The sequence below is a fragment of the Macaca fascicularis genome, chromosome 9, assembly GCF_037993035.2.
Source record: "Macaca fascicularis isolate 582-1 chromosome 9, T2T-MFA8v1.1".
Lineage (NCBI taxonomy): Eukaryota > Metazoa > Chordata > Mammalia > Primates > Cercopithecidae > Macaca > Macaca fascicularis.
Genome location: NC_088383.1, coordinates 49,635,181 through 49,655,231, shown reverse-complemented (window position 1 = coordinate 49,655,231; position 20,051 = coordinate 49,635,181). Strand labels below are relative to the sequence as shown.

General features: G+C 38.4%; 1 protein-coding gene and 1 non-coding gene across 3 annotated transcripts in view; both read right to left on the bottom strand.

Annotated features, from left to right (window-relative positions):
• Positions 1 to 489: 489 nt before the first annotated feature.
• The window catches only part of LOC135965071 (POTE ankyrin domain family member I-like), a 30,900-nt gene continuing 11,338 nt past the window's right edge, over positions 490 to 20,051 (bottom strand). For both annotated transcript variants that reach the window (XM_065520553.1, XM_065520554.1), the window contains exons 7-12: positions 18,743 to 18,813; positions 13,985 to 14,055; positions 12,553 to 12,597; positions 11,351 to 11,517; positions 3,204 to 3,327; positions 490 to 1,855 (exon numbers count right to left, since the gene is read on the bottom strand). In XM_065520553.1, the coding sequence (XP_065376625.1) occupies positions 527 to 1,855; positions 3,204 to 3,327; positions 11,351 to 11,517; positions 12,553 to 12,597; positions 13,985 to 14,055; positions 18,743 to 18,813 (1,807 nt within the window). In that variant the 3' untranslated portion in view covers positions 490 to 526. The remainder of the gene's footprint in view (positions 1,856 to 3,203; positions 3,328 to 11,350; positions 11,518 to 12,552; positions 12,598 to 13,984; positions 14,056 to 18,742; positions 18,814 to 20,051) is intronic.
• On the bottom strand, positions 19,928 to 20,034 carry LOC135965221 (U6 spliceosomal RNA). The gene has a single exon (XR_010578147.1). It is a non-coding gene; the product is annotated as a U6 spliceosomal RNA (small nuclear RNA).

The following is a 20,051-nucleotide window of genomic DNA, read 5'->3' as shown; positions in this document are numbered from 1 at the left end:
TCCAGCCACTCTCAGGGAGACCAAAAGCCTTCATACACCCCGAGTTGGGGTACAAAAAAGGGGGCCATGAAAACTGTTCAAAATGAAACAAAATCAAAAAGTACTCAGGCGAAGATTTTAAAAATTTTGCATTACATAATTTACATGAAAGCAATGCTATCATCTCCCCTGTGTGAACTCGGGAGAGGACTGGGGCATTCTCCTTAAAGAGAAGTGGGGTGGCTTTTAGGAGGGCAAGGGGCTTCCTGAAACAACGCATCTCACAAAATTTGGAATGACTATTGAAAAGAAGAACAATGTACAATCAGAGTCCTCAGCCACATTGTAGAACTTTGGGGGATGCTCACTCCAACCAACTGCTGTCACCTTCAGCATTCCAGTTTTTAAATCCTAAGTCAAGTCAATAATAAAAAAAAAAAAAAAAATTGAAACAATAAAACAAATAAAGTCATGCCAATCTCATCTTGTTTTCTGCGAAGTTTGGTTTTGTCAAGAAAGGGTGTAACGCAACTAAGTCACAGTCCACCTAGAAGCATTTGCGGTGGACAATGGAGGGGCCTGACTCATCATACTCCTGCTTGGTGATCCACATCTGCCGGAAGGTGGACAGCGAGGCCAGGATGGAGCCACCGACCCACACGGAGTACTTGCGCTCTGGTGGAGCAATGATCTTGATCTTTATTGTGCTGGGCGCCAGGGCGGTGATCTCCTTCTGCATCCGGTCGGCGATGCCAGGGTACATGGTGGTGCCGCCAGACAGCACTGTGTTGCTGTACAGGTCTTTGCGGATGTCCACGTCAGACTTCATGATGGAGTTGAAGGTAGTTTCGTGGATGCCACAGGATTCCATGCCCAGGAAGGAAGGCTGGAAGAGCGCCTCGGGGCAGCGGAACCGCTCATTGCCGATGGTGATGACCTGGCCATCGGGCAGCTCGTAGCTCTTCTCTAGGGAGGAGCTGGAGGCCGCTGTGGCCATCTCCTGCTCAAAGTCCAGGGCGACATAGCACAGCTTCTCCTTGATGTCACGCACGATTTCCCGCTCAGCGGTGGTGGTGAAGCTGTAGCCACGCTCGGTGAGGATCTTCATGAGGTGGTCAGTCAGGTTCCGGCCAGCCAGGTCTACGCGCAGGGTGGCATGGGGGAGGGCATTCCCCTCATAGATGGGAACACTGTGGGTGACCCCGTCACCGGAGTCCATCACGATGCCAGTGGTACGGCCAGAGGTGTACAGGGACAGCGCTGCCTGGATGGCCACGTACATGGCTGGGGTGTTGAAGGTCTCAAACATGATCTGGGTCATCTTCTCGCGGTTGGCCTTGGGGTTGAGGGGGGCCTCGGTCAGCAGGATGGGGTGCTCCTCGGGAGCCACACGCAGCTCGTTGTAGAAGGTGTGGTGCCAGATCTTCTCCATGTCGCCCCAGTTGGTGATGATGCCGTGCTCCATGGGGTACTTCAGGGTCAGGATGCCTCTCTTGCTCTGGGCTTCGTTGCCCACATAGGACTCCTTCTGACCCATGCCCCCCATTATGCCCTGGTGCCTGGGGCGCCCCACGATGGAAGGGAAGACAGCCCGGGGGGCATCGTTGCCCGCAAATCCAGCCTTGCACATGCCGGAACCGTTGTCAATGACAAGCACGGCGGTATCATCATCCATGGTGAGCTCATTCAACTGCATAGCCTTTAAAAGATCATCATTCTCTTTTTTCACGCTTTCAATTTCCTCCAAATATTTCTCTTCTCTTAGCTGGCTCTGATGTTTCATCATGTCTAGCTCCAGTCTTAGCATGGCAATTTCTTCCTGCAACATACTATTTTCATGCAAGAGATCTTTTTCTTTCTTAGGACAAGGAGAAAGCTAAATAAACAAAGGGAACTTTTAATTAGCACTCAATAGAATGACATATCATGATTTCTTCTGAAATTAAAAAATAACATGTGTATTTGTATAATGAAAGAATCCCCATAGTGGACATTTAACTGGAAAAAAAAATTGGACAAAATTTCAAACCTGATAGAGTGTAAATTCCCAAAAGTTTAAGTATTTGTTTAAAGACTATGAAAAATAAATCACTAGAGGATTTTAAAGAATCTCAGAATTTATAAAGCCTTTCTCTGAGTTACAAAAAAACCCAGAGGTTAAATTCTTTAAGTTCCTTTTACTGAAGAACATTTTACTGATATTCTACATTTCTAATATTTTTATACTCAGTTATAAGAGTGACATTTATTCATAACGGTTAAATCTAAGCATTGTACCCTTCCACAATGTACACATCTGCATCTAAGCACTGTACCCTTCTACCTGTACACGTCTGCATCTAAGCATTGGACTTCTACATGCAACACTGAACTCATTTAAGATCACGATTCTTAAAAGGAGAGGTCAAAAAATATATACAAGATGCAGGATTTTCCCCAGGTCTCCTGATGCTACTTCTAGTGATCCTCCACAAAATCACAGTTACTTCTATGGTGTAAATACATAAATACAAAAGAAGCCTTTTATTTCAAAATATGAATGGTAAATAAGATAGAACTTAGAGAGATTTTCTTAGAAATCACGAGATTATTTGCCATTGCAATAACTTTTCTTTCCTCTTTACAATGTTTGAAACAGTAGTAAGTGTGAAATAGGGGAAATACACTGAACTATTTCTCTAGGAACAAAATACTTATCAATAAATTATCACTAAATGTGTATCATGGCATGTCATTGTTTTCAAAGCTCTTTGCATTGAAATGAGAAACTTCTTGGAGCAAACTGTTCCTCTCTGCAAAAGCAAGGATAATGACATCCACAATGTGGCCTCTGACCCAGCTATACATTTCCGACTTTCCTATCAGTGAAAATAATCAATTCACTTCTCTATTAATATTTTCAAAAAATAAACCAATGTCCAAAAACTAGACAATTTCTTTTTACTAGCGAAACTTATTTTTGATATTGGAAAGATCATCAATTCTGATGAAAAATATCAAATGCTTCTCCTTTGGATTGAGGCCATTGCTCGACTGCTGCAGGCAAATGGAGTTGAATTCAGAACATAGCTTTATCCTATATGTACATATGTAGATATATGACAAAGGATATATAGAATATATACACACATATATATGACTTAAAAATCCTTTATATTTCCAAAATATATCATGTTTTAAATATATACACATATGAAAAATTTGAAAATAACTAAAGAAAATACCTCAGAATTCATTTTCTTTTCAGTTACTTCTATCTGCTCTTGTTTATTAGTCAGAATCTCATCTTGTGATATTCCAGTGTTCCGTTCTTCAGAAACTTGCTTCTGAGTATCATTTTGTTCATCACTAGAAGAAATTTTAATTTTCATGAAATACTGGAGGTGTCCCTAAAATGATCTACAGGGCACGATGGCGCCATCAGACGTCATTCACACGATGTATATCTGCACATGAATCCTAGACAAGGCAAAGGGGTCTCACATCTGTTAACCCAGCTGCCCCAACCATGTTGGCACCAGGGACTGGTTTTGTGGAAGATAATGTTTCCAGGAACCTGAGGTGGGGGATGGTTCCAGGATGATTCAAGCACTTACATTCATTGTGCACTTTATTTCTATTATTATTCATACATAATGAAATAATTATATAACTCACCAAAATGCAGAATGAGTGGGAGCCTCAGCTTGTTTTCCTGCAACTACATGGTCCCATCTGGGGGTGACAGGAGACGGTGACAGATCATAAGGCATTAGATTCTCATAAGAAGTGAACAACCTGAATCCCCTGCATGAGCAGCTTACAACAGGGTTCGAGTCACACTCCTATGACAATCTAATGCCACCGCTGATCCAACAGGAGTAGGAGCTTGGGCGGTAATGGGAGATTTGATAAATGAATCAGTAAAGTCTCAGAAGTTACAAATTAAATGAATACCAATCAGTAGCACCACTATACACCAACTACGACCAAGCTGAGAGTCCTTATCAAGAATCCAATCCCTTTTACAAAGGCTGCAAAAAAGTGTGAAATACCTAGGAATATACTTAATGAAAAAGGTGAGTGATCTCTATAAAGATAACTGGAAAACACCACTGAAGAAAATAATAGATGATGCAAACAAATGAAGATCCATCCTATGTTAATGGACTCAAAGAACTGATATCGTGAAAATGACCATAGTGCCCAAAGCCGTCTACACATTCCATACAATTTCTAGCAAAGTACCAATGTCATTCTTCACAAAGTTATTTTAAAATGCTGACATTTATGAAGGACCACAAAAGAGCCTGAATAGCAACAGACATACCAAGCAAAAGGAACAAATATGTTGGCATCACATGACCTGACTTCAAATTATACTCTAAGGCCACAGTAACAAAAACAGCGTGGCACTGGTATAAAAGTAGATACCTAGATCAATGGAACAGAATAGACAACTCAGAAATAAAGTCACTACAACCAAATGATCTCTGAGCAAGGATACAAAAACATACACTGGAGAAAGTACACGTTATTCAACAAATGGAGCTGGGGAAAAAAGATAGCCACATGTTGAAGAATGAAACTGGATCTCTATCTCTCACCATGTACAAGAATAAATTCAAGATGGATTAAGGGCCTAAACCTAAGACCCGAAAATATTGGCCTAGGCAAAGAATTTATGATGAAGACCCAAAAAGCAAAAGCAACAAAAATGAAAATAAATAAGACCTAATTAAACTAAAAAGCTTCATCACAGCAAAAGAAATAATCATCAGAGTAAACCAACAACCTATACAATGGGAAAAAATATTTGAAAATTATGAATCTAACAAAGGACTAATATCTACAACCTACAAGAAACTCAAACAAATCAACAGGAAAAATACAAAGAATTCCATTAAAAAGTGGCCAAATTTACATGAATAGACATTTCTCAAAAGAAGATGTACAAATGGTAAACAAGCATATAAAAACATGCTAAATATCTCTAATCATCAGGGAAATGTACAATAAAACAACAGTGAGATATCACCTCACTGCAGCCACAATGGCCACTTTTAGAAATCATAAAACAACAGATGTTGGTGTGGATGTGGTGAAAAGAGAACAGTTATACACTGCTGGTGGGAATACAAATTCGTACAAATCTATGGAAAACAGTATGGAGAGTTCTCAAAGAACTAAAAGTAGATCCTACCATTTTATCCAGAATTCTCACTTCTGGATATCTACACAAAAGAAATCGTACTCTCAAAAAGATACCCGCATACATATGTTTACTGCAGCACAATCCACAATATGCAAAGATATGGAATCAACCAGTGTCCATCAACTGATAAGTGGAATAAAGAAAATGGATATATATATATCTCACATCACATATATATATCATATATATGTCTGTGTGTATATACACACACCGTATACATACATACATACCCAAGACTGGGTAATTCATACACATACATACCTGAGACTGGGTCATTCATAAAGGAAATAGGTTTAATTGATTCACAGTTAGGCATGGCTGGGGGGGCCTCAGGAAACTTAACCATAGCAGAAGATGAAGGGGAAGCAGGCACCTTCTTCATAAGGCCGCAGGAGAGAGAGAAGTGAAGGGGAAAGAGCCCCTTAAGAAACCATCAGCTCTTCTGAGAACTCACTGACTATCACAAGAACAGCATGGAAGCAACTGACCCCATGATCCAATCACCTCCCACCTGCTCTTTTCTCTCAACACCTGGGAATTACAATTTGACATGAGATTTGCATGGAAACACAAAGCTAAACTACTGGGGGGTGTATCCTTACTTTTAAAATATCTAAATGTCATTATTTATAATTCAAAAATGGTAATTTTTATTAGTTATGATTTTATTTGAAAATAAAATGATCTGGTAAATTTTCTTCACTTTTAACTTATTCAGTCAAAATATATAAAAAGCTGGATTTGCCAGCAGAAAATTGTAACTACTTTTTAATGAGATAAAAATGTATAACAATATCATGATTACTGTACAGAGACGAAAGTGAACAAGAAAAGAAAAGGAATTTAAAAAGAGAGAATATCACTACCATATACATACATGAACTGACAAGGAGACTAAAATCTCCTACTAGAGATTATGTTAGGACTTGAGCAAAAGCTTCTAAAAATACCAAAAACAAAAATAAAACAATTATTTTCAAGAAATAAATTATACACAGAATTCTTCTGGTTAAGATGATGTATCAAAAAAAAATCATCCTGAGAGCTACTATTAACCAATCCATCATAACCAAAACTCTAAGTCTACAATTCTGGAATATTAAAAAGTTTCATTTTGAACGTAGTTAATGGAAGGCAACTTTTGAACAGAAAATTTCTGGTTAAAGTTGACTCAACTTACGAAAGAATTGACCTGTAGCCATGGTAACAAGAAGCCACCCAGAGCCAGTTCAAAATCTAGTCAATCCACCAATGACCACTGGCCTTGCTCACCAACCCATATCCATGTGAGCAGCTTGCTTCTGAAAGACAGCCCAGCAGCAAGAGCTGCTCCATCAGAATAGACAGTGCCTGACCAGTATACGTCTTACTAGAGGAAGCAAAAAATTCCAACTCTGACTTTTTATTTCAAATACCAAAGGTCCATAATCCCTTGGAAAGAATTTGTGGTCCATTAAATTTACCACTCTAATAGTTTTTAATATAAAATACTAGTGGTCGGGCGTGGTGGCTCACGCCTGTAATCCCAGCACCTTGGGAGGCCGAGGCGGGTGGATTGCCTGAGGTCAGGAGTTCAAGACCAGCCTGACAAACAGGGTGAAACTCCCTCTCCACTAAAAATACGAAAATTAGTCGGGCGTAGTTGCGCGCACCTGTAATCCCAGCTCCTCAGCTGGCTGAGGCAGGAGAATTGCTTGAGCCCAGGAGGCGGAGGTTGCAGCGAACCAAGGTCATGCCACTGCACTGCAGCCTGGGTGACAGAGCAAGACTCTGTCTCTAAATAAATAAAATACCAGTAAAGTTTGCAATTCCTCTCACTCATTTTACCATAATTGCAATTATCATGATTAACAGTAAAAGAATAGTGAATAACCACAATATTGGGCTTTTCTCCCTAAGCGAAAAAATATTAATATAAACAATGTAGCGTATTATAAAGTGCCATAAGAATTTTAAAAATGCATATAATCACCTGGCAAAATTGTTAAAATGAACCTTGTCGAACACTTTTTAAGTGAGACTCAAGCAACATATCCAGGATAAACTCCACTCGTTTGTCCAATAACTATTTATTAGGTAGCTACGTCTCATATGTTAGGCCTTTTTCTAGGAAGTGAGGATATGGTAATGAACAATAAAACCCCTATTCATGAGAGTGAGATAAACACACAATACAACAGACAGGTAAGGCAAAATACACAGTACGTTAGAGGAGAAAAACTAAAGCAGGAAAATGAAATGTTTATGTGTTTGACGAGGAGGGTGGTGGGAAAGTTGGGAGGCCAGAAAAGCCCCTGCTGAGAAAGAGGATTTTTCTTTAATACAAAGAATATTGTATTTGTATATCAAAGACTCTAGAAAGTGATGATGTTAACAGAGTTGATGTCAAGATACAAACAGGTTTAAAGTTAGAGATGATAAACCACTGTTGCACTGAACCTTCCCTTGATTATGTTAGACAGCATCCCTGGTAGGCTCCCAGCTGAATCTTAAGCATGATGTGTCCTGGTGATACAATTGTAATTCCTTTCTGCTAGTCATCGTTCTCTCTCTTTTTTTCCTTTTCCTTCATTTTTCTCTGGACTAGGAATTGTGCTGGTACACGGTTCTTCCTCAGAAAGTGGTTATTCCTTAATGTGTTTCTTTTACCCCTTTTCTTCTTAGAAAGGGGATTTTAAGTAAAGAACTGAAGAGATGGAAAGCTAGACGAATATCCAGACACAGGGAACTTCTAAGGGCAGACAGAGGTGTGCCTAGAGTCTAAGCACTAGGGATAGGTAAGGAATAGCAAGAAGCTCAGTGTGGCTGAAGCAGAGCAAAGAGGTAAGGAACAGAAGTTCAAGCAGGAGAGGTAACATGCCAGATGGTTTACTGCCTTTTGGTTATTAGGAGGAACTCTGTCACATACTCGAAGAGTGAAATGGGAGGCAATCAGAAGGGCTGGGGCAGAGGAATGACACAATTTGACTTATGTTTTAAATCCATCCACTAAGTTAAGAATTGATGAAAGGGGAAGTTTTTAAAAACCAGGACTATCAATTCCCAGTCTACGACACTCATGTAGACTGCAGATGATGGTGGCTCAGATGTGCAAGATATGACTGGCTTCGGGATACATTCTTCAGGTAGGCCTGGCATTTACTGAGAGATTAGATGTGAGGTGTCAGAGAGAGAGAAAGATGAGTCAAGAATGACACCAAGGTTTTTGGCAGAGCGACTGGAAGAGTTGCCCTTAACCAGAGGAGGAAAGACTACATGAGCTGTAGATTTCTGGAAGGCATCAGGAGCCCAGTTTTGCATCTCACAAGTGTATGATACCCAACAGCTAATCAAATAGAGATGTCAAGTAGGCGGGCTGATACAGAGATCTGGAATTAAGGAGAGAGACCTGAGCTGGAGACATACATTTGGAATCACTAGCATATACACAGTAGAAAAAGTCATGAGGGGCAAGGCATGGTGGCTCACACCTGTAATCCCAACACAGACAGACAGATCACCTGAGGTCAGGAGTTTAAGACCAGCCTGGCCAACATGGGGAAACCCTGTCTCTACTAAAAATACAAAAATTAGCCGGGCATGGTGGCGTGCACTTGTAATCCCAGCTACTCAGGAGGCTGAGGCAGGAGAAGCACTGGAACCCAGGAGGCAAAGGTTGCAGTGAGCCAAGATCATGCCACTGAACTCCAGCCTGGGTGACAGAGCGAAACTCTGTCTTAAAAAAATAAAAAAGTTATGAGAAAGAAGATTGAGGACTGAGCTCTGGGAAACAACAACGTCCAAAAGGAGAAAGATGAGGAAGAGCAAGCAAAACAGACCACGATGAATGGACTAGAAAGGCAGGAGGAAAAACCTGAGGGGGTGAGGTCCTGAAAGCCTAGTGAAGACGCCGTTAGGGAGGAGATGTCCTTCACTGGCTCAAATATTGCTGACAGATTAAATGAGGTGTAAGAAAAAATGCCTAGATTTAGTTACAGAAAAAAGTAGTGATAACCTTGAGAAAAACAACTTTGGAGGAGTGCTGACACCGAAGACTTACTGGCATTGAGATCAAGAGTGAACAGAAAGAAAACCTGAGTTCGTGAGTGTAGACAGTTCTTTTAAGGACATCATACTTAACACAGTCATGACTGAGAATGATGTAATTTTCTTCCACAGTCATGGAAAAGTGATAGACAAGCAATAGCAGTTTTCAAATTGTATATAGCAGGTGGAGTTTTCAAATTTTATATAACAATTATGTATTTTAAAGTTTATAAAAATTATATACATATGGCATTAAAAAATGCCAGACTGAGATATTAAAGGTCCCTTGAACATTTCTAGATTACATAAGCTGATTATCATTTTGTTCATGCTGATACATAAAGACCAAGAAATACTGAAGGTTTCAGGGAGAGTATTTCTTGCTTGATAAAAATCAGCCAATTCTAGGAGAGTTGATACTCATCAAATATACAAAGTCATTGATCACAGTAAAATACTGAGTTCTACTAACAGGAATAAAGTGGGAGAAATGCAGAAAATAATCTTATTTTTATTTTAAAAATTTTATGAAGCCACTGTTGAAAAATACGGTGAGGTGAATACTGAAATATATCCTTTTCTCAAAGGGAGGATAATGTCACACGCAGGGGACTTTTACAAATAAGAGTCACTGCATTAGCAGCACCTTCCTTTTAGCACAAGGGTCGGAAAATAAGCACCTGTGGGCCAAATCCAGCCCACTGCCGGTTTTTATAAGTCAAGTATCTTGCAACGCAGCCAGGCTTACTGACTCTACAGTCCATGGAGTCAATTAGCTGGGTGTGACGTTGCACACCCGTGGCCCCAGCTAGTAGAGAGGCTGAGAGGGGAAGATCGCTAGAGCCCAGAAAGTCAAGGCTGCAGTGAGCCGTGATCACACAACTGTACTCCAGCCTGGGCAACAGAGCAAGACCCTGTCTCAAGAAAATAAATATATATAGTCCACAAAGACTAAAATATTTACTAACTGGCTCTTTGCAGAAAAAGCTGGACAACTCCTGGTTCAGTAGATAAAAGATCCTTTGATGTATTTTAATAAAATTTTTACCCAATACACTGAAATGTTTATATTAAATCTAGATCCCCACGTATAATCCCTCGGCAATATTCAGATTGAGGGTCCAATATTTCAGCACTCAGGCCACTGACAACACAAATTTAGTCACTAGCAATCTTGTGGCTAACAAAGTACAGTGTCAATGTAGCATGTAGCTTCCATTTGCAACACAGCAGATATTACAAGAATTCTAACAAGAATTCTTAAGATGTGTCATCAAACTAAATGCTTTAAATACATTTTAATTGTGAAATAATCAGTACTCTCCAGATCTAACCTCATCTTAAAAAAAATGGTTTATACTACCTTATTTTGGGGGTATGGAAACTGAGCTATTTCCTATTGATAAGGAATTAGACTAGCTCCAACTTTTTGATATAATAATGCTGTAATAAATATATAGGTAAGTATATATGTAACATATCTATACAAACATCCTTTACATGTATTATATATCCTTACTATGTTATATATGTGTGTGTGAATATGCCACTAAATTAATGCTCAAAATGTATACTAACAGTGTATGAAATGTCTTTTTCAACAAAACCATTTCCTTTGCAGCAACACGGATGGAGCTGGAGGCCACTATCCTAAGCAAACTAATGTAGGAACACAAAATCAAATGCCATATATTCTTACTCATTAGTGGGAACTAAACAATGAGAACTCATGGACACAAACAGGAGAATAACAGACACTGGAGCCTACTTGAGGATGGAGCATGGCAGGAGGGAGAGGACCAAAAAACTACCTTTTGGGTATTTTGCTTCTTATGTAGCTGAAACCTCCATGATACAGTTTACCCATATAACGAACCTGCACATGTACCCAAGAAGCTAAAATAAAAGTTCACTAAAAAGAAAAGAAAATGCCTTTTCCCTCACATTTGCCAATACTGGTTATTTTTCAAATAAATTAATGACTGGAAAAAATGGTAACTCATTGTTTGCTGATTTTCATTTTTCTGATTACCAGGCAAGGCTGAATATCATAGTAAAAGTATAAAATGTGTTCATCATGAATATTAGCCCAAATTAGGATTAGTTTGACAGCACATGGTTGTCTCCTGTTAAATGTTGCCAGAGGCTTACCTGTGACACTCTTCATTCTCAGTGTCAGGAAATTGCTGACTTTCAGGTGTTCTGCTCTTTCTTTGTGGAATTAATCCATCATCACCATTGCCAGCAGCAGCACCATCAGTCAGGTTTTCTGGTAATCCCACATGATTACTTCTATGCTTCTTCACTTCTTCTTCAACCTTGAGTGGAAGTTTGATATTAAGGATGGTTATCGCTTTATTGAATAGAAAGGATCTTTTCAATTGATTTTATCACTTGAACAGTTTATCATTATTTTAGTCATTAAAAATATTTCACATTTAAATTTAATCATATATACAGAACTAGTAGCATATAATTTTATGATGTAATTATCATTAGTATCTCAGTAAAATTTTTGAAACGTTTGCTTGATTTCTGTTTTACTGAATAAAACAGAATTTTCCAAAATTCAAAAAGGGCCCTCCTTCATTTTATGCTTTTATTCCCAACCACTCTTCAGAATCTTATATATGTATTTACCCCATTTGACTCGTGGGAACACACACATAAAAAGACAAAGACGCAAATTGTGTCTCCTGTCTTTACCACCTAGATTTTACATTCAACGGTCAGATTTAGAGGATGAAACACTGTGGGGCTTCAGGAGTAGAAAGGAAGATTGCTCTTTTCTGCACTAAGATATTCTTCTCCCACTGCCTTTGATCATTCCTTTTTCATGTGGTTCCTGGGATATCGAAAACATGATGGTGCTCACTGAAACATGGGAACCAAAGTTCACCACAACACAAGGAGCAGAGTGAAGCTGCTGAGGCACAAGCGTGGAATTCCAGAAAATGAGATGCTCCCCAGATTTCACATTCAATAGCCATACAATTTTCCAGCTGGAAAATACACAGAATAAGAAACTGTCCTCTTTAGCCACATTATCTATTGATAATCAGACTAAAACCAAGAAAGATAAAATGACTGATCCAAAGCTCCTAAAGTGGCATTACTTAGCATTTTAAGGCACCATTCAGGATTATTCCATAATAATGAAAGAACATCTCTAGGGTTTGCATCTCTTTAAAACTCAGTATACAGAATTCTTTCTGAGTTAAATATTAAATTTTTCACTGGTGATTTATGCTACTTACACGATAGGATCATGTATGCCTAAACTTACTACACTTTGTTAAACAATGTAACATAAAAATCTAATTCAACAGAAACATCTGAATATAAAGGTATACCTCTCTATCACAATCCTTATTTATTTCTGGTTCTTCAGACATTTTCTGCAAATGCAAAAACAGAAGGTTAATCTGCTTGCTGTATTTCCGTGATGTCTCCTCTTTCGGAATTTATGTTTTTAAAGTAATTTTATTCTTCAGTAATCAAGTATGGACAATGAAAAATAAGAAAATAATTAAACTTAAAATTTAACTGTTAAAATAATTAAATAATTAAAATTAAGAATTAACTTTTTAATCTACATGTAGCTACTGCCACATCACTGGCTTCTAACATGTGAAAAATAATTCACCTTAGATAAAGGGAGAAGAAAAACATGAACCAGCAAACTTAACTTTTCACCATTTGTTTGGACTAAACTTAATTTGTTAGTGTTAGATCTACCAAAAATGAATTAGCAGATGATTTGTAGTGTTTCAAAGGCTTCCTCACTTGAAAAGGGTTTACCTCACGAAACCCTAACTAGTGAGCCCCTACATTGCACTGAAGTCCTTTTTTTAAAAGATTCCTAACTGAACTGTATGCACGCTTTAAATTATTAGGAGTTGAAATAAACACCAAACAGAAAGAAATGCAAATTCTTAAATTTTAATTGAAATTATATGCTGTAATATGAGAGTGTTATGAATATAGATTATGTGCTTAAGTCCAGTTCTATAATGTGTACTAATGACAGTGGATAAAATTGTTTGATAATCTGTACTGATTTTCTGCAACTGAAGTAAGTTCGAATGTTACTGTGTTTGTGCCTCAACACCAAAGCTCCCATTCTGCAAGATGTGATTCTTGGAATAGGCAGTTGGGTTGCTTTTATGAACCTGATTCCCTCCCTGAACAGAAACGCTGAGGTCAATGAGAGACCACAAGGCAGAATATATCTTTAACCTTGGTATCAGTGACTGACAATAGAAAACTGCAGATTTTCAATCACTGGCCATGATTGCTCCTTAACCATGAATCCAGCTCAGGGACCATCAGGATTACATTGTTCATAATTCTACTGCTTAATAATATAATCCAATAATTGATGTTACTTTATCATGTTAGGGTGTTTTAAAAATAAAAGAACAAAGTTCTGGAATTTGTTTTTGCCTCTATTCCAAAAGGAAAGATTAGCTATAAGCTAATCAAAAAGGCAGATAAGAATATTTTAAATAAGAATACTGCAAAATTAGAGTATTTTAAATTTCACAGTGGTTATGTTTTTGAAGTTAAATATCAAATGTCAATTAGAATCCATTGATTCTTCTGTTAATGAGATTGCTGAATTTATTAAAACAAATTTTAAGAATCTATTTTTAAATTCTTAAAAAAAGAATCTATTGATTCTCAAAACCTAGCCCGAAAGGTAATTTCATTTGGACTATCTAATATTATTAAAGCAAAGAAAACAACATTAAATCAAAAATTTAAATTTAAAAGTTTCCATGCCTCTGGCTGGCTATTTTCACTGCCTTTAAGCCTTTGTGACTCTTCCTCTGATGTCAGCTTTAAGTCTTGTTCTGTTGAGAAATCCATGTATTCAGTTAAAATGAACCACTTAGAACAGTTAAAAACTATTGTCTTTATAAAAATAGATTTAAGACAACATTTTATTTTATTTCATAAATTCAGGGTTTAGTCTTTCATGAAATAGTTACTTAGGAAATAATTATCCAAAACTTCAACAAACCACTTGGGGAGACACCTGATGTGATTCACTCACAAATTCATCCACCCAACAGAAATGAACAAAACCACCAGAAACACAACTTTAAAATACAGTAGAAACGTATAAGGTGACATGGTATGTTGTTCTCCACTTCCTAACAGTGAAGCAGTAAATGTAATGAAAAGAAAATTTAGTTTTCCTGCACTTAGCTACTCTGACTCTAAGGATAGCAACAGGCAGGACCCAGGAAAGGTCGGGGTGACCCTGTCTGAGAAGCCAGAGCCCACAGGTATGGGCTCCAGACATCCCAGAGCAAGGTTAAGAAAACAAATTCCTTTCCCATCTCCCCTTCCCCTTAGCATTTACTCATAGCTATTTTTATAAATGCATATATTTTGCAACTTTCTGTTTTCCTTCAAAGCAGCTGCAAGGTCACAGGCTATGCTGAGGTTGCAAAACTGTCACTATATGATTAATTGCCTTTATTCTGCTTCTGGAAGCTTGCCTATATAAGCCAAGCCCTCCCTTTGTTCAGAGCTCAGCTTTTGGATGCAAATCTGCTGAGCTGATGTGTACCTAAATGAAATCCTCCTGTTTCACCCACAGGGTCTCTCCTGCCTCCTGTTTTTTGCAACAATAGTACCTTATAAATGATTCCCAAAATTACTACTGACTGACACCTTTATTAGTGTACAATGTCTTCCTAACATCTAAAATGTTTCCCTCCAGGATTCTGACAAATTTATTTTTTTCTTTCTTTCTTTTTTTTTTTTTAGCTGGGGTCTTACTCTGTCACCAGGCTGGAGTGCAATGGTGCATTCTCAGCTCACTGCAACCTCCGACTCCCTGGTACAAGTGATTCTCCTGTCAAGCCAGGATTACAGGCATGCACCACCATACCTAGCTAATTTTCGTATTTGTAGTAGAGATGGGGTTTCACCATTGGCTAGGATGGTCCTGATCTTCTGACCTTGTGATCTACCCGCTCCAGCCCCCCAAAATGCTGGGATTACAGGCATGAGCCACCACACTCAGCCTTCTTTTCATCTCTTAAAACAATGCTGTGTGAAGTCTTCCTTGATTCTGCATGTCTTTCCCCAAATAAACAGGTACCTCCCTCCCTGAGGCTGCCTTAGTACTTCAGTGATTTTTCTACTGCATCTTTACCACCCGAACTGTGCATTATTCCTCCACGTGTCTGTCCCCTCTGCTCCAAGACTGCAGAGGACAATCCTGCACATCGTCTTACTCACATTTTACTCAGAAATTTCTTACTGAGTCCTGCTACATACATGCTAGGCATTAGGGCTTAAAAAGAATGAAAATAAGGCATGTCAGGGATGGCTTTTCTAGAACACATGCCTAAGCAGAGACTGAAATATTGAGGCTAGCCAGATTAAAAGGGTAGAGGCAGGAAAAGATGACAGCATGCCATGCAGCAGCAAGGGCAGGAGTGAGGCCTAAAAGAGGGAAAGGATTTGCCTGCAATAGAAGGATGAGTGAGCAGGGCATTACCAGCAGGTCATCAATGCCAGAGAAAGGGCACACAGGGAAAAGGGCTAAAGATGGAGAGTGGGGCAGAAGGCAGATTATGAAAGCCTCACATCCAGGTTAAATACTAGTGTACAACCTGGAAAGCTGGAAATTATCTGACATTTCTCTCTGTGCCCCAAACCTTTCTCACTCAATTATCACTAAATCATATTGACTATATCTCTTTTCTGCCTCTGCTTTATACTCCCACTACCACTGGGAACATAAACATTTACAAAATGGTTTTTATTTAAAAGAAAATGCCAACTATTAACGCGTTTTTTACATGAAAAAAATTAAGCAAAACAAATGAAAAAAGCATAACACCAAAAAAAGGCCAACATATTAAAATGAGTAACTGAGATTCTGAACTTTATTTATTTCACCGTGGATGGGTGAAAACCTTCTAATACACTGATACTAGTCCAAGGATGTGTGACAAGGAAACTATAGTTCACTACTGCAAAAGCTTCCTTTGTCTCCTGGTTTCTTTACCTGGTTCCCTTCCATCAATTCCAGCAAACTATAGGCCACAGGCCAAATCTGATCTGCCTATGGCTTTGTAAATAAAGTTTTATAGGAGCTCAGTCATGCCTCTTTGCTTACATAGCATCATCGTGGCTTTCACACTACAACAGCAAACAACAGCAGGGTAAGTAGATATGATAGAGACCACATAACCTCAAATATTACCCACCTGGTCCTTTACAGAAAAAGCTTGCTAACTCGTTTTACACCATGACCAGAAGGCCTTAGTACTAAAATTTAATATTGCAATTCCCCTGCTCAAATGTCTCCAATGAGCCTCTGCAGCAAACACTGTGGTCTCCCTTGCAATAGCCATGCCTTATTCTTTCTTGCAGAAGAAACACAAGTCTATTGGGATATTTATTATCTCAATCCCCCTCCTCAGCCTCAGAAACAGAAATGTTTATTCTAAGCTAATCACATATTTGCCTTCCCAGTGCCTGGTTTGGGAATGAGCATGTGATGTGACCCAGCCAATGAAATGTTACAGGAAGCCCCTTGCATGCTTCTAAGTTTTCTCCCTGTTTAAAAGACACATGTGAAGAAAAGCAGCTCTTGTGATGTTGTGCTGTGAGAACAAGATGTTTGGAGCTGCTGCGATTAGCCAACCCTGAAAGGAGACATGAATAAAACACTGCCAACAGCACAGCTGAAAGAGGAACAAGTGGGATACCTAAGATATCACCGAACAACCAAAACAACTCTGGTTCCTACTGTTTTAGCCACTGCTCATCAGTATTTGCAGTCCAAACCATTCTATCTGGTAAATTTCCTATGGCCCACAGGATAAGACCTACTCATTTCTACAGTATTAAAACGTCTACCATAAATTTGCCTTAGCTAAGTATTCACCTCATTCCCAACCTCTGGTATCTCACACTTTTGGTACTAGCAAAAGTGAACTGCTCAGAAACCCTGAAAAGTTCACTCAAGCATCTTGTCTTTTGCACTTGCTGCTCTTTCTGCCAAACAGGCAATCTCATTAGACATTCCTTCTGGCAAACACACCAACTCGTTCTATGTTCCTTCTGCCAAACATTATTCTTCTGCTTCTTTACCTAGAAAAATTCTTCTCACTCTGTATGTTTACCTTAAATCACACCTGTTTTTTTTCCAAAACTTTTATTCCTCATCACATATGTCTGGCACATAATCAATATATAATAAATCATAATTATAAGCTTCCAGTGGGCATCTAGCACACAGCAAGCACCGAACAAAGTAGTAAAATAATAAAAACGACAATGATAATAACAAGCTCCTGTCTGTATTTTTGTTTGTGTTCTGTAGCATTACAAAAATGGTTAGTATCTAAAAGATATTTGATAGTTATTTGTTAAGTGGACAAGTGAAAACATAGATAGAAATGTGTTCTTTGAAAATTCTGTTGAAAAAGCACAGAAATGGAGACAGCTCTATCATGAGCACCTTAAAGATCAAAACTACATCTGTTCCACCTTTGTCTCCCGCAACTTATGAAACCTACCTTACAGAAGCTCTGTGATAAATAGATAGCTAAAGGTGTCCTCCTACAGTTTGGATTATACAATGTATCAGGTGTCCACAACCCAGTAGCATACTAGCATTTTTGTTATTGTGAAACATTTTTCTACTTTTATTATAATCTACTGAGCCTAGAGTGGGGCAATTTGTATATTTATTATGGCAATCTTTTGGCAAATGATAGCAGAGCATCTTGTTCTAACAAAATTACTGTTACCATGACAATTAACTAGCAGGTAGAACACATCTTGTTCCAACAAAGTAAATGTATCTCTTTCCAACTTCAAATGAGGAGGAATGAAGTCAGTAATAGTGAAACCTTGTTGGGACAAGCATGTGTAACACGACTTGTGCTTAGCATTCTTGTGATCAAAAATTCCTTACTTTACTTTTTTATCTATGGTAGGACCACCCAGAGCAGGAGTCCACAACTCCCAGGCCACAGACTGGGACCAGTCCATGGACTATTATGAGCCACACCACACAGGAGGAGGTGAGCAGCAGGCAAGCCAGGGAAGCTTCGCCTGTGTTTACAGCCACATCCCAAGGCTCATATTAATGCCTGAACTCTGCCTCCAGTCAGACCAGTCAGAGAATTAGATACTCATTGGAGCATGAACCCTGTTGTGAACTGCCCGTATGAGGGATCTACGCTGTGTGCTTCGTATGAAAATCTAATGCCTGATGATCTGTCAGTGTCTCACTTTGCCCCCAGATGAGACCGTCTAGTTGCAGAAAAATAAGCTCAGATCTTCCACGGATTCTACATGATGCTAAGTTGTATAATTATTTCATTGTATATTACAATGTAATAATAATATAAAGTAGCACAATAAAGTCACATGATTGAATAATCCTGAAACCACTCCCACTTCTCTCAGCCCATGGAAAGATTGTCTTCCACAAAACCAATCCCTGGTGCCAAAAAGGTTGGGGACAACTGACCTAAAGTAATTCACTATCACAAGTCTTACCTGGATTGCTATTTTCAGAAGAGATTTTTAGCATCCGTTTTTCTTTGTAGTCAGAAAATAACTGGCAAATTCTATGTATAAAATGCAATAAACCAAATTACTATTTTAATACTGATATAAAAAATACTTACCAAATGTAAAATTCTTAGAGTATTTCTAATATCATAATATCAGAACTTAACAGTATTATCCCATTCACTTGTGAGTACATTCTACAAACTTCTCTTTAAGCTTCTAATTAAAGAAGAAAACAATGTAAGGTGAAATGCTCAGAAATCAAGGGCATTGTGACCCAGTAAATTAGCTTACATTATCATGACATAATAGAAAGCATCTCAGCTCTGCGTAAGTCCTAGCTCCATAATGAACAGCTATTTGTTCTTGGACAATTTGCTTCTCTTAGGCTCAATGCCTTCTTCAACAAAGTGAGGACTTTGCTGCCTTATTTCATATTTCACTAGGTTGTTATAAAGATTTAACAAGATATTTTTTAAATGCTCAGAGAAATAGTAAAGCTATGGAATAATCTGTTCCTAAACTTTATGACTAAAATTATCTTGGAATCCCAAATAAAACCCAATGTGTATTTTGTTCATAGGTTCTAATACGCAAATGTAGTTTTCAGAAAATGTTATTAAGTCCTAATTTTGCTTTTCAGTTGTCCTACTCCTTATGGCTTATAATTCAGGGCATCTCAACTATGTCATAGTTTGCAACTAAATTTATTCATAAATATCTCATTAAAGTAGCTAATGTGATTGTCCACTATTATGGAGTTGGCCAATCACACCAAGGGCAGAAAAACTAATGGATGTTAAGACTTGGCTTGGACCAATGATCCTTCTCTACAGACTCCAACTCTGAGCCAGATGTTTGTTAGGATAACGCTTTATATTGATGTTCAATGCCAGCTGGCAGGGGAGACCAAAACTCTTTTATTTTTTTTAGTTTCCATGAAGAAGTTGCAAGTTGACATTTTCTAGTTTTCGACATACATGCTAACAATATAATTTTGCACCGAACATGTTATTCAGCTCTAAGTCATCTCATAGACCATCTTACATGACTATTTTTGCAGCGCAAATCACAATTTCAGTATTTTGGTGGCACCCATCTTTTGCTTTGCTTCACAGTGTTTCCTTACAGCTAGTCAGCAAATACTCAAATGACCTTCCAGTGACTGCACAGAATATGGAATGCTTCAAAAATTTGTGCTGCCTCCTTATGCAGAAGCCACGCTAATTTTCTCTGTATTGTTCTAATTTTAGGATATGTGCCGCCGAAGCAAGCACAAAGCCCTACTTTTACA